Raw genomic sequence first — 14,738 nt, 5'->3', positions numbered from 1 at the left:
AGGGGAATAAGGAGAATATATACCTTTGTATTCTTTTGATAAAAATTGCAAATATAACGAATTTCGTATTCTTTTATAAAGTAAAAACCACGACAATCACTTTATAGGATCGATCCGTTAACATTATTATTTCTCCATCAATTTTCGTAAGAATTTATCCATTTAAAGTTTACGCGGAATCATCCGTGTTTCTCGATTAATTTTAAATTTAAAATGAATCGTGACCCCGCCCATCGTCACGAGTAATATATTCGAATATTTATCCACCCTTTAAAAAGCACATCTAGCTGATATATTTGCCAATCTTAAGATCGTTAAATACGAGACTCAAGGATTTTCAAAAGTTAGGAATTTCGATACACATAAAAATAGATCGATATAATATTGGAATAAAATACTCATATATTTATAATACATATTTATGGAATCGTGATGAACGTGTCAATAGAAGGGTTAAATGAGACGAAAAAGAAAAATGTCTATAATGGAACGAAAACTCTATTAACAAAAAGATATCCTCTCCGTTAATGTATCCATAAAAATCCATAAAAATTGTTCGAAAATTATTTATCGAGCCACGAAATCTTTATCCCGATATTCTATGCGAGGTCACTTCGATTGTTGAAATTATACGTCATGTTCGGGATAGTTTCGTAATATTGGATTTTAGAGCGTGAATTTCGCTCGATCGATACAATAAAATTCTTTTATAAATAATCGTGAATAATTCCTGTACAACCAAAGAATAAATGTCATTCCGATAACTGTTCTCTTAATTCGAATAGGAACATATGTTCCTATTTGTCGATCTTAACCGTGTTTCGCGAGGGTTACACACTCCCTCTCAATAGATTAATACGCTCGTTCGAATATTATACGACAATATTATTTTTTTCTTCTTCTTCCTTTTTACAATTCGTGATTCCTCGTATTTTCGATATTCTAACGCTATATATACGTATGAAAATTATACGAAATTTGCAGGGCGTAGTACATTTATCAAAGGATTATTAAAGGATAAATTTTAAGTATGCCGACGATCCATATCTGTTTCATGTAATTTTCATATCTTACATTTGTCAGTGGGTTTTATCGGTCGATTGATTTATATATATATATGTATACACGATTATAATTTTGCATCCCCTTCTGTTATATTTTCCATTGATTACTATTTCCATATGATGTACTTACGGCATCGAACGAAACAAACAAATTATGAAGTAAGATTATCAACAGATTGTTTCGCAACAATCTATAATTACGAGGGCGCTGTAATCACTGTCATTTGGCAAGACGGTCGATCCAACAGGTGAAAGACTTACCTTCTAAAGATAAGTAACAACGAGTGACAACTCTTCTAGATTAATTTGTAATAAAAAAATAATATACATATATAATATTTTTTATCCATCTATCCATCTCTCTTCGATCGTTAAAAAATTATAAATATTCGAACGGGAACAAGATATCGTTCGATCGAAGAAATATATGATTCGAATGGATAACAGCAAGATTGCAAAGTTGATGGGGGGAAAAGAAAGAGAGAAAGAAAGAAAAAAAAAAAAGATTCGTTCGAGATTAAAATAGGAAAAGAAGAAGAATTGGGCGAGAAAAAGGAGCAGCAAAGATAGCGCGCAAAGAAGTGACTACAATTCTTTCCCTCGGCTATAAAGCGACCTGCGACGACAACCAGGTCGAAGTGGGGACGTTGAAAGGCCAGAAGAGCGTCAACCAACAGGCCCTCGAGAAGAAGAGGCACGAAGGTTGCTGTTGGCGGAAGAGAAAGAGGGATAATCCCGTGGTTCAGAAGGAGAGGAGCAACGGAGGAGAACGGTCATTGCCACCACCTCACCTCGAGCCAGTGCTAAAGTCCCCGGGAAGTGGGATATCCTCGACCCTGCCACGATCTACTGTGCGGAATTGTCCTGTAGTTTAGCTTGGCTTCGTTCTATCGGTCATGGTGGGGCTTTCACGGACAACGATGCGTCGTGCTGGGATTCGTGCATGCGGAGCGCACCCGAGAGCACCTGGATCGGTGATCCAGAAGTCGTGAACTACGCTAAGATCACCGACAAACCAGTTCGATCGGTGCCAGCTACGGCGAACAGGTCAAAATTTCTTCCTCGCCTTCCTTTTCCACGACGAGAGTTTCTCTCATCCTTGCGGCCTTGCGACCCGTCCAACCGTCCGTGAGTTCGAAAAGGAGATATCGAAAAGGAAAAAAAAAAAAAAGAAAAGGAAAAGGTGGTCCATTTCGAGGTCGCGGCTCGTTTCGTTCGATGACGAGTCGATTGATCCGCGCGCGAAACAGGAAATCGGCCGAGCTTCATATCGTATCTTGCTCGTTCGCGGGCGAAATTCCGCTTCGACGACGGAGTTCCAGCAGGTGATTTTTCATCCTGTGCCCCAGGATCAACCTAAGCTGCGTAAATACGTTTCTAGGAGGGCGAGAATTCTAAGTTCGTCGAAGAGGGGAGAGAACGATGTCCTTCGAAGTTTGACAACGGAGTAGCAGTTCATCGTTGCAGTCGGTCGCCGGCTATTAAGAAAGGTAAGTTTATCAACCTTGTATCTTAATAAAAGTCGTGATAAAAAGAAACGAGAAAGGAAAAGATAGGCGATACGAAACGAAGTATTTTTACATTTTTGGTCGGAAGGGATGGATAATTAATTTCCTGTGTAGATCACAATGATCGATTTCATGTTATGAGTAATATTCTCGCGAATGTTAAAAAAAAATATATATATATCTTATAATTTATCAAACGATTGTGTTTAAACACGTTTTTTGTATTATTCGAAATTGATTAAAAAAATATTTTAAACTCCAGCGTCGCAAATTTGCCAATATGAAACCGTATGTCGTTCACGAATAGCGGTACCATTCGTTCCTTCTTCAGCAGAATTCTTCAAACTTTCACAAACAAACAAACGCGATTTTAATACGGGTTGTGTCGTTCTTTCGATGATATCGTTTCGTTCGATAATTACGTGTGATTCACGAGCAAATGAAAATAATAATAATAATAATAAAGAATAAGAAAAAAAAAAGTCGATAAAATTCACGCCAAAGTATATAATCGTGTTTTCCATTAGACGCCGCATTCACGATTAAATCGCATAAGATATAATAAAAATTAATACAAGATACTTGTACCATTTCGATTAAAATTATTGTTATATCGAGAGGGCTATTTTTAAATGTAAAACGTTTGATTTATCATCGACAAATCTTCTAGCCGATCATAACGTTTTTCTCTCTTTAAAAATAGATTGAGATACTTGGTCATCCTCGCGGAAATTATCCCCATCCATCAATTAACAATCGAACTATTTTACGCAAACTCGTAAACTTTCAACGAATCCCTGCTTAATAACACTATCGTCTTTTCGTTCCCAAACGACTTTTTTATTCTACTGAACCGTACTTCGGCGCCAACCCACATGTGCGCCTCGTATTAGATACGTGCGTACAAATGAAAGTGGCTTGTACCGTTACAACATACGCACTAGGCTACAACAAAAGCTTTTTATACACGGACACGTTTGTACACGTGTGCGCGCAAAGCACTCCCGGTTTCGGCTTCGAGTCTTCTTCCAATTACGAAATAATAATAATAATAATAATCTCCGAGACTGAAATCGAATTCGACGTTTTGCAAATTGATCAGATATTCTGATCCTCAATGATGAATTAAATGTTCGTAACGAACGAGTTAGGAACGAGTTAGGAACGAAACGAGAATTTCCGATCATCGCAAATCACGTTACTTAAGGATTAATACTAAGATAGAAGTTAACTCGACGGTAATAAAAGATAATCTCAATGGTTACTCGCGACTGTTCGAAGGAAGTAATTTAAATCGTTAAAAAGAAACGTTCGATCACGTTCTTCAACTTATTTTCTAAAGAGAAAAAAAAAAAAAAAAAAAAAAGGAAAGAAAAAAGAAAGTGCGCGCTAGTTCTCGAAAGAGAAAAATAAAAAGGGAGGGGGGAGGAGAAATAATCTGTTCCAAATCGAGACGGAGGAAGATAACTGTCGCCTAACTAATCAGAAGCAGGAAACCAGTAACCTGACCATCGACAAGCCAACACAACTCGACGTTTGTTGCTTCATCCACCCGAATTCCTGCCTCTGGGTAACTGTAACGGTTTTTATCACTTCCTCTTCGAAGAGGAGGAGCGAGCGTATACTGGATGAGATCACTCGCGTTTCTTCTTGAAAAGAAAACGAACAAATCGCGCACCTATTTGAATGTTAAAACGAAGTTTAAAAAAAATTCGTTTTTCACCATCTCTCTCAATTCGATATATTTTATCTTTCTTGTTTGTTCGATATATATATATATATAACCGGAAATAGTGAGGATCGAGGAAGAGGGGAAAGAAGAGAGGTAGTTCTTTTGAAGCGATCCGGCTTTAACGCAATCCGATGATTCAACCGTGGATAAGATTTGAAACGTTATATACCCGAATTCTTGTTTTCCGTAGAACGCGTGTAACTGTAACTCGATCCTTAGCGCAACGAATGATCGTTTTCGATTTGAAATCGTGTCAGCCAATCGCAAATACATCGGCGAACGGCGGCACATCGTCGGGACGGGGAGCAAAAGGAAAGGGTTATTATAGTTGGAAAGTAGTATAGTTGAAAATTAATTAGATTTGTTTCTCTTGTATTGTTCCTTTCGTACGATTGTATTCCTATCGCTGAAATCGAACGTCTACTCTCATTGCCAGAAGGTCGTTCACTTTTCCATTCTCGCCATTATTATTTATTGACTCTTAACATTTCCATTATCTTTCTAATATATTTTTCGCAACGCGTAATAATTTATGCTAACTTAAGCGTGCCTTTAGCGTTGCTCCACTCGTAGCAACATTGATTTATATCTTATTTATACGCGCAATATAATTTTTGACGAATTATTACGATATCTTTTTTTTTTTTCTTTCTTTTCATCCACGGTATATCATGAATTTAGTCGAGATTAAGAGCCCGTATCGCGAAAAGAAGAAAAAAAAAAATAACGCGTTTGTTCCAGAACGGGGAAATTGTTAAAAAGTTGGAACGATCGGTTGGGAACGGGATTTTTAATTTCATTTCATGAGAATTTTCTCATGTGTGTATATATATATATATATATATCATGAAATGAATGGCAACATTCTTGCATGGCACGAGCGTTATATACGAGCAAATCTGAAATTCATTTTTGTTTCGCCTGTTCTTTCTTTTTCTTTTTCTTCTTCTTCCAGATGTGGGATCGAGAAAGAAAAAGCTGGATCGTCGTCTTCCTAGGGAACGTCCTGTTGAATACCGTGGTCGCTTCCCCGATCTACGTCCCACAATTTATTCCAGGAAGTAAGTCGTCGTCTCTCGAATATTGTCAAAATTCAAAAAATATATATATATATATATTTCAATCACGATGAAAACCAAGTGAAACTCGCGTGTGTAAAACGTCTACGAGTTTTCGACGAAAGGAAAAAGAAAAGAAAAAAGAAAGAAAGAAAACATCGAACCCGAGAAAAATTATCATTCTTGATAATTTTTCGTGTAATAATGCATATTATTATTATTCATTCTATAAAATCCTTAATCGAAATGATTAAATGATTCAAAATTCTCCCCCCTCTTTGTGCGTGCACATTTTTCTTTTTCCTCTGATCCTTGGATTTCCCTCGAGTGTCAGCTGAATAACGGATCGGTACGCAAATACTTGGGATGGGCAGAGTTGAACCTGTGTGCGCACTGTGTGTATATTTCCAATCCGTATTCGAGAATTCGTGTGTTCCGACACGGTTCATACACGTACACCGTCCGTCTACCTGTCCGAGTCGCAGGACGACATTGAACCTACCTTGGATTCGAGCTCGTACGGGACGTGGGCGGACTGGTCAGTTTTCTATACAAGTGGGTCAGTCCCGGTCATCGGTGCCGTGCACACGACTTACACTGATTTTTCCGATCTCCCGTCATCTTCGTTCTCATCGGTATTCCAACCGCTTCTTCGCTCGAGGTGAAATCGTTTATCGGCTCGAAAATCCGAAATCGATACATAGATTCCAGATGTGGAATACCTGGCTGGTCACAGCGCAACAGGTTGCCAGGTTACTTTTGTCGAGTAAAATTATTTTCACTCGTCCCTTTTCTTTTTTTTTTTTTTTTCCCCTCCCAATTTTCGCAAGATGGAAAGTTTCGTTCTAATATTCGTTTCAACAAATGCGGGTTTGTTTTTCGTTCGATTCATCTTCGACGCACACGACGATGGAATATTTAATTACCATCAGTAGTGAAATCCTTTCGAGCCGACGATAGGAGAGTATGCTCGATATGCCCACCACTCGAAATTCCGACAAGTACGTAACGAAATCGGTTACTTTCTTTCTTTCTTTCTTTCTTTCGATTGTGACTCAGACACGACACTTCCGGTAGCACACATTTTCTATACGGAAGGACGCGTGGACACGACGCCTTGGACAAGGGAACTCTGGCCGACTGACCCGAAAGGATTGGCTCCAACACTTTGTATATAATTTTACGGTCGATTTTCACTCGCCACGGCCATCAACCTCGAATGCCAAGAAGAAAGTAAATATCCTGAGAAAACCGCATTGTTGATCGGTAACAATCTCGCCTCGGAAATTTTAAACCAATTTCTATCGATCCTTTTAAAAAAAAAAAAAAAACGAGATCGATTTGTTTTTAATAAGGGACGAGTGTATCCGTTCCATTGGCTTCGTTTAATAACGTTTCAATCAGAAAGAGTGTTGGAATTCGTGAGCAAGGGTTTCGCTGGATGGTTAACAGGAGAATGGAAGCCGAGACTGTGAGGTGTCTTAGAGGAAAACGGGCTGTTACATTAGGCTATGACTGTGACCGACTTTTGGGTCGGACAACTAGCTCATACATCGAAATGTAACGGTACCAAGATGCTTTGCTTTACCTGACATCAATTCGTTCTTCGATAACACCCGCTACGTTATGAGTATACTATAGACATGTATATATATATATATTCATATAATCGCCGTTCCATAATCGGATTGGAAATTAACAAACAGTCATCGATACAGGCGACAGATTTTAATCGAGGTTGATAAAAATTTACGCATTAAAATATTTCTCTTTTTGAATCCTTGAGTCGAGTCATCGTTTTATAAAACACAACAACATTAGAAATATTCGCCTAAATCCTGGGAATAGTTTTCTTCGCCGAGTTCCGTTTCGCCCCCCCTCCTTAACAACTACGCGAATTCTATTAAAGTAATTGTGCCCACTGTTCCGGAGCAATAATCGCTCCATAATGGATTGTTGCAATTAAATAGGAGGAACACGGCACACGTGTTTCCGCCGTGCGATTTACAGCTTCTTTCGACGCGATCATATTAATCGATCATATTAAATTCTCGGTGTCGTTCATTATCCGGGGACGGGAGAGCAATGGGCTACGATACAATAGGGCGGATTATGCGGAATTACGAATGGATGATGATGCCTGGTTCGAAGCATCGCGTGATGTAAGAATGTGGAACGCGCAGTATCGAACGCACAGTTACACAGAATGAAAGGACGTTAACTTGATTAGAGACAGAACGAGGATGTTGATCTCCTTTCCTTCTCGAGAAAAAAAAAAGAAAGGAAAAGAAAAGAAAAAAACCATGGCTCGATTCGATTCAAGTTCGATCGCCTTTCATTTAACATTTTTTAAAACGAATCTCGATTAAACCATCCTCGAAGCGATGAAAACAGTGATTTCATTCGAAGAATTATTTCTATTCTATATCCACAGGTATAGGAAGGAATATCAGGCATTTGCCATGCGTGTCTAGAAGAACCGGCGAGACTGGGGTTTGCATGTTTGCGTTCACGTGCGCCAAGGCAAATGGCACCCACCTAGGAACCTGCATCGATCGCTTCTACTTCGGCAGTTGTTGCAAGATAGACGAGGAGCCTGAAATATTCCCTCAAGATAACAGTATCGACGATGGACCACCGGCCAGGCCGTTCGTCACGACTTATGGATCCATCGAGAGCAACGACATACCCGAGTACTTTTCAAGGCCGAAACCGATCAACGAGAAGAAACCACCTGGAACCACGTACTCGACCGAGGTAAGAGCAGCTACGACTTGGATTCCTATTCAGATATCTTATTTTTGCGGATTTTTTCCTTTCAAACGATAATGAATATATAATAAATTCGATAAAATAATTCCATGATCTCTTTTTCTCTCTATCAATTCTATTTAGGAGACAATTACCACGCACGCTGCACAAAGTGTTGGCACGCAATCAACCACTGTAAAAGAAACGACAAAACTCGTAACTAAGAAGCCAGTAATGACGAGCATCGAAACGACCACGAAACCGGTTCGGTTGTCGACCTTTCAAACCGTGCTAAACTCATCGAAGGGAGATTCGAGCACAAAAAGTCCGCCGAGGATCACGAGCAGTACAGTACCAACGGCGCAAAAACCGTCGAGCACGATCATGGAAATAGCGACCACCACCACGAGCAAATCATCATTGACCTCGTCGATAACGCAAAGTCCAACGACCATGGAGGTCGTGACGAGGGCGCCTGCATCCACCCTCGTGCAAACGTTCGCTCAAACGACCAAACCCGTTACTAAAAAGCCAATTGATTCGTCCACCGTTCATAAACCAATCCACTCGACTACCGTTCATAGGCCGGCGTTGAACGCAACCACGTCCAAACCCTTCTTATCGTCCACGACCGAGTCGACAACGTCGAAAATCGTAGCTACCACTACTCAGAGAATAGTTCCATCCACGAGGTTCCCACCACGAAATTCGACGACAGCGAGACCCATTACTCACGCGACAACTAGAAAACCTATTACCAGTACCAAGAAACCAGTGATTAGCAGCAGTACGAAGAGGCCGACGATCGTCAGCACGAAGAAACCGAGCACGCATACGAAGAGGCCCTCTTCCACCTCGCCGAAACCGTTCGTAAATTCCACGACGATCAAACCTCTTCTGACGTCCGTCAAGCATCGACCAACCTTGGCCACGACCACCGTCTCTTTCTCGTCGACAGAGGCAACTCCTCCAACATCTAGCAGCACCGAGACCGTGACCGTTCAAAAGTTCACCACCATCGCGACAACGAGGCCCGCGCAAAAAGTCAAACCCACCAAACCGACCACCACTTCGAAGCCGTCGACGACGATCGCGAGGCCGAAACCCCCAACCAAGATCCCCGCGTCTACTTCGAATCCGGTATCCAAACCGGTGACGACGACCACCACCGAGAAAACGGGACCCCCGTCGTCGTCCGTCTTCGCCACGTCTTCTGCCATTACGAAACCCAGGCCAACGGTAGAGTCGAAACCCACGAAACCGTTCGGCAAGCCCACAACCACTTCCTCGACCACCACATCTTCCCCGACTCTTAGTTCCATAGTAACGGATACCAGTTTCACGTCTTCGTTTTCCACCGATACGGATGCAACGTCGTCGTACGTGCCCTCGACGAAGCCACCTGTCGTCAATCAAACGTTGGAGGAAACGTTTCACACCACCTATCCCCCTGGTCTCGTCACGTGGACCTCGAGCTCGGATGACACGACTACAAAGATTCCAGACGTATTTTCGGCAACCACGCCGCAACTGGGTGAGTTAATTTATTGATAATGAATTTTCGAAATGACTGAATTGAATTAATGGCTAAGTTGGGCGTATAGTTAGACTATAGTTAGACTTTTAGATGATATACACGATGTGATTAGATATAATTAAAATTTTATAATTTTATAATTCGTAAGTGATATAAACGCGTGGTTAATATTATACACGGGGGAATATTTGCATTTTTCATTCGCATGCCGAACGAAAAGTTTACCCGTTGGCTAGGTGAAATCGAAGAAAACGGATATCCATTGTGTAACGTGACGGTCTGCCTTGTCGTCAATAGGAAATCATCTCGGTGGCAATTCACGTCGAGGTGTGTTGTACGCCTCTTGCATTAACTATTATCACGAAGAGAATCATGAAAGCTTGGTGAATTTGATAGATTATCCGCGGAATCGTCTGCGCTTTACTCGACAATAATTTTTAATTGTTTCATTCCATCGCGTTATCGCGATTTAGAAGAAGAAATATCTGCAATCTATATTCGTATTCGATATTTCTGAATTGTAATAACGATAAGGCATTATGCGTCGATCAAAGATCCGATCAATATTTCTGGAAAGATAATTCGATCGCGAAATAAAATCTACGTGTTGTGTTAAATCGTATAAAAGATATAACGAAATAAACACGGTTGTAATTCAACATTGTACGAATAATTTCCGCGTATATAGCACTTTTGCTATATTATCAAATTCACGTTGACCACGATTAATGCGGTTAAAAAAATCCTGACGTGTTGCTTCGAATACGTTGCCGCGAATAACTGCATCTCAAACGCACGTGAGACAAACGCGTAAAATGAAATTTTCTCTGTATATAACGAGGGTCGCGTTAATCGTGTATAGAAACTGGCACTTTATTAAAAGAATGAAAGGTCGTATTCTTCGTGCATCGATAGGAGATGAAATTCTATTGCGTCGGTATGCTGTAACGGTTTAAACCGTCCACCGTAATCTTTCCTCTCGAATACTTCGTGGTGAACAGCATCCATTTCTCGTCCTTTCTCTCCCTCTCCCTCTCTCTCTCTCTCTCCGTTGTAATTTAAACGAGTCAAATTATATTCCAATAACTGCACTTTGTTCCAGTTTTCAACGTTACCGCTTACTTTCAATTATTTTATTTCGCGGCGGAAAAAAAAGGAAATCCTTCGATTCAATTCGCGCAATTCCTTTTTCCCCTCTCCTCGTCTTATCGATAAAATATTTTCAATGATTTTGCAGATCAAACCGAAAGCGATTGGACGCCGATAACTACTCCAGACGGTTGGATTATGATTCAATCGCCCACCACGAAAAAACCGCAGACGGTAGAAGAAACGACCGATAAGCCCATTCTCGAATCCACGATGCAATCCGCCACGACTTCTGGTATGGATGACGATTTAATTTTTTTAAGAATTACGCATCTTTTTTAATAAACGCCTTCCTTTGATCCACGATTATTTAGTTAAATCACCGACAGAAGCAGATACGGAACAGGTGACAAAAACACCTACTATCTTAACAACCTTATCTACAATTGCAAGCGTGACGATAGATACCGAACTTCCGGTACCGATGGAAACCCTCAACATGTCGGATTATAAGCAAGGTAAAAAAATCAATAAATCCGTAATTTAATTTCTTTTTAACGTAATTCAAACGATATTTTTCAATCAAACGTAATTTCGATCCTTTCAAATTATTCGTATTGATAATCGAATTTGAATCTTACCTCGGTATTGTAACAAAGAGGGAATCCATGGTCGATAATACAGAGACCTGAATAAACCGGAAAAAAATACGCGTTTAAAAAAACAAAAAGGAATAGTAAAAGAAAAAGCATGATTACATAAAAGCGAAGCGAATAGCGTTGCAATAGTTAAATCGACGAGTCGTTTTCATTCATGATCTCATCGGTACGCCGTGAGTAACTTGTCGCAAAGTGCGACGATCTGTTTCACTTGTTGAACGCGAACGAGAATCGTATGCATAATTAGAGCCATGAAGAGAAGAAAAAAAACGGAAAGGGCGATGATACCGGTTCATCCAGTCGGACGAATATAGAAGACTCGTTTCCCCAACATGGCTGTGTCATTGAGATTCATGAATTTGTTGAAGGGATTAAATTCGACGATGCTTGTTCTTGCAGTGTGCGGAAGAAGAATGTTCCCGGAATCGAGAATTGTCGGTGGTATTCGTAGCTCGTTCGGGAAATGGCCCTGGCAAGTAAGTACGATAAATTTTTTGTAAAGCTAATTTTTTTCGTTTTATCATAATTATAAAATTTAAAATAGAAATCTCGAATTATTTCTCATTTAATTCCACGGTGTTTTTACTCGTGCTTTTATTAAATCGTGTTGCATCACCGTGTATATATATATATATATATATATAAGAACGATCGTATTCTCTGTACGTAATTCATGATTTTCTCGAGGAGTATTCGCGTAATTGATACACAGAACAACGCTAAACGTCATTCTTTGTTAAACAAGATCAATGTTTTCTTTTCAGATCTCGTTACGACAATGGAGAACGTCGACGTATCTGCACAAATGCGGTGCAGCTTTGCTCAACGAAAATTGGGCCATAACCGCAGCCCATTGCGTCGAAAAGTTGGTATCATATTTTTCATCGGATTATTCCCAATAAATTTTATTTCCTCGTCGCTTCAATCTCGAAACTGATACGTTACAAATATTATTATTATTATTATATAGGTTAAAAAGTTAAATTTTTATTTTAATTTATTATCTCTTCCTTAACTCGACAGCGTGCCACCTAGCGATTTATTGTTAAGGATCGGCGAACACGATCTTGCAAACGAAGACGAGCCTTACGGGTATCAAGAAAGAAGAGTTCAAATCGTGGCAAGCCACCCGCAATTCGATCCTCGCACCTTCGAATACGATCTTGCGTTGCTGAGATTCTACGAGCCTCTATTGCCATTTCAACCAAACGTTCTACCCATTTGTTTGCCCGATGATGACGAAACTTACGTTGGTCGTACCGCTTACGTCACTGGCTGGGGTCGACTTTACGACGGTAAATCGTTGCATCATCACATCTTTTTAACAAATTCAATTCCCTCGATTTAATTTGAACGGATATATATCGATCGAATCTTAATTCTCAGAGGGCCCATTGCCGTCTACTCTGCAAGAAGTGGCGGTGCCGGTGATCAATAACACGATGTGCGAAGTTATGTACAGAAACGCTGGATACATCGAGCATATTCCCCACATATTCATTTGCGCCGGTTGGAAGAACGGAGGATTTGATTCGTGCGAGGTGAATTGAATGAAATAAATTTTTTTTCTTCTTCGATACAATTTGCACAAAACGGAAGTAATGTAATTCCATTCATCTAATGAATTATTTCGAGATGAATATGTGGAATTTATACTTGTCGCAGGGTGACAGTGGAGGACCGATGGTAATTCGAAGAGCACGCGATAAACGATGGATCCTTGCCGGAGTTATCAGCTGGGGAATTGGATGCGCCGTGCCCAACCAACCGGGAGTTTATACGCGTATCTCCGAGTTTCGAGAGTGGATAAATCAAATTCTTCAATTCTGAGTTGAAGTTCTGTACGTCCTTTTGAAATTGATGCTCGGCGGTGAAAACTGCGCGGCGAGGGGACACGAAATTTTTAGAATTCGATTAATTTCGAAAGAGAAATATAGGTTGAATATAGTGAGAAAAGTTTACGCATGTACATAATATATTTTATACAAATATTGCATGCAAATTTTAGTTTTTCTCAAGGAAAACTTTGCATGCCAAGTTAATAATTAAGAGGAGGAAAGGATACGAGGCGTTATACGTACTCGCCTGTAATATATTTTCCATGAAATTTTATCAAACACGAAATCAAATGGCAAGACAAACGTTTTGTATTAAGCGATATATCCTATTGCTAATCAGGTGTAATGGACTTTGGAGTCGATCGTATCAATGGTTCACTGCGTGTATACGTGCTACGTAATTTCAAATGCGAGACTATGCACGTCAAAGTGAACAAGTAATGCCATCTTTCGTTACAAAATGGAATCTCGAACGAACATTGGGTCGACAAAATAGCGTTCTACGATATCAACAAATATTATATAATTACGTGTTATCGATAAAATTATATCAATACTTTTGGATTATTTTATTTTTCATTCTCGTTATTATATCGTTATCGTTTATAATAATACAAATCACCAGGATGAATCTCATTCTGATCGACTGATGATAAAGAAAGAAATTTTTGCAATATTCTCATTTACGATTGAGAATTTTTGCAAAATTAGATGCAATTAAATATCATTTTAATTATATTCCTTGTAAGATATTCATTAACAGATTCATCAACGATGATAAAACGAATACGAATTTTAAGGGATAGACGAAGGAAATACATTTAACAGATTTTTTTTATCATTTTTACGTCTTCCAAATACTTCAAGTATCAAAAGATACTTATAATCCACGATATTGTTGTCATTCTGTAACGTTACATTATTAAGCAGTGGTGAAATGCTTAATCTGTAACAATTAGAATAATATTGTATTGTATAAAAGCGCAGAGCGTCGGAAAGATCATTTAGATCTGTTAGAAAAATATTAAAGTGCATACAAGAGATTAATAGCCAATATGTTATCCTGTAATCATTGCTCATGATATGAAACTTGATCGAATTACACAAAGATTATTAATCGTTTTATATGAACTTAATTTTATTTCGATATATATTTATTGATATATTGAACTCGACTTGTTGCAAATTTCAAAACTTATCAAAGTAATTTATCAAAAGTGTCGTTCAATGATCGATCCATTAAAAATGTGTTCATTATCTCTGAAGTTTTTCAAATTGAATGCGTATATGCGTTTTTATAATTAAACAAACGACGTAATAAAAAAATGTATGTGAGTTCAATGAGAAAAAAAAATGGGCACATTTAATTTAATTTATATAAAAATTTATATATATATGTATATGTACATATATATATATATATATATATATATATACATATGTGTGTTCATTAAACGTAATACACACACACACACACACACGCGCGTATAGTCAATCGTTTA

The 14,738-nt window shown here is 39.0% G+C and overlaps 1 protein-coding gene across 2 annotated transcripts; it reads left to right on the top strand.

Annotated features, from left to right (window-relative positions):
* Positions 1-1,709: 1,709 nt before the first annotated feature.
* On the top strand, positions 1,710-14,361 carry LOC409827 (serine proteinase stubble). 2 transcript variants are annotated; one of them, XM_006559334.3, is made up of 12 exons: positions 1,710-2,389; positions 2,446-2,554; positions 5,260-5,365; positions 7,797-8,119; positions 8,258-9,647; positions 10,888-11,034; positions 11,114-11,257; positions 11,798-11,874; positions 12,163-12,263; positions 12,422-12,693; positions 12,785-12,939; positions 13,064-13,228. In XM_006559334.3, exons 3-12 carry the CDS (start codon positions 5,260-5,262, stop codon positions 13,226-13,228), a joined length of 2,880 nt encoding a protein of 959 aa, XP_006559397.2. In that variant the 5' UTR covers positions 1,710-2,389; positions 2,446-2,554. The 2 variants fall into 2 exon arrangements, with proteins under 2 accessions (XP_006559397.2, XP_006559396.2); XM_006559333.3 differs by having other exon boundaries at positions 1,712-2,554; positions 13,064-14,361.
* The last annotated feature ends 377 nt before the right edge of the window (positions 14,362-14,738 follow it).

Source organism: Apis mellifera, linkage group LG13, assembly GCF_003254395.2.
Source record: "Apis mellifera strain DH4 linkage group LG13, Amel_HAv3.1, whole genome shotgun sequence".
Taxonomy (NCBI): Eukaryota; Metazoa; Arthropoda; class Insecta; order Hymenoptera; family Apidae; genus Apis; species Apis mellifera.
The sequence above is the reverse complement of the archived record's forward strand: the minus strand, read 5'-3'. Positions and strand labels throughout refer to the sequence as shown.

Bases quoted from the DNA above. Each gene is read 5' to 3' on its own strand.
- LOC409827 (XM_006559333.3), top strand. From the start codon at position 5,260: ATGTGGGATCGAGAAAGAAAAAGCTGGATCGTCGTCTTCCTAGGGAAC. The intron at 5,366-7,796 runs GTAAGTCGTCGT...CTATATCCACAG, and splicing joins CCCACAATTTATTCCAGGAA to GTATAGGAAGGAATATCAGG. The intron at 12,264-12,421 runs GTTGGTATCATA...TTAACTCGACAG, and splicing joins GCAGCCCATTGCGTCGAAAA to CGTGCCACCTAGCGATTTAT.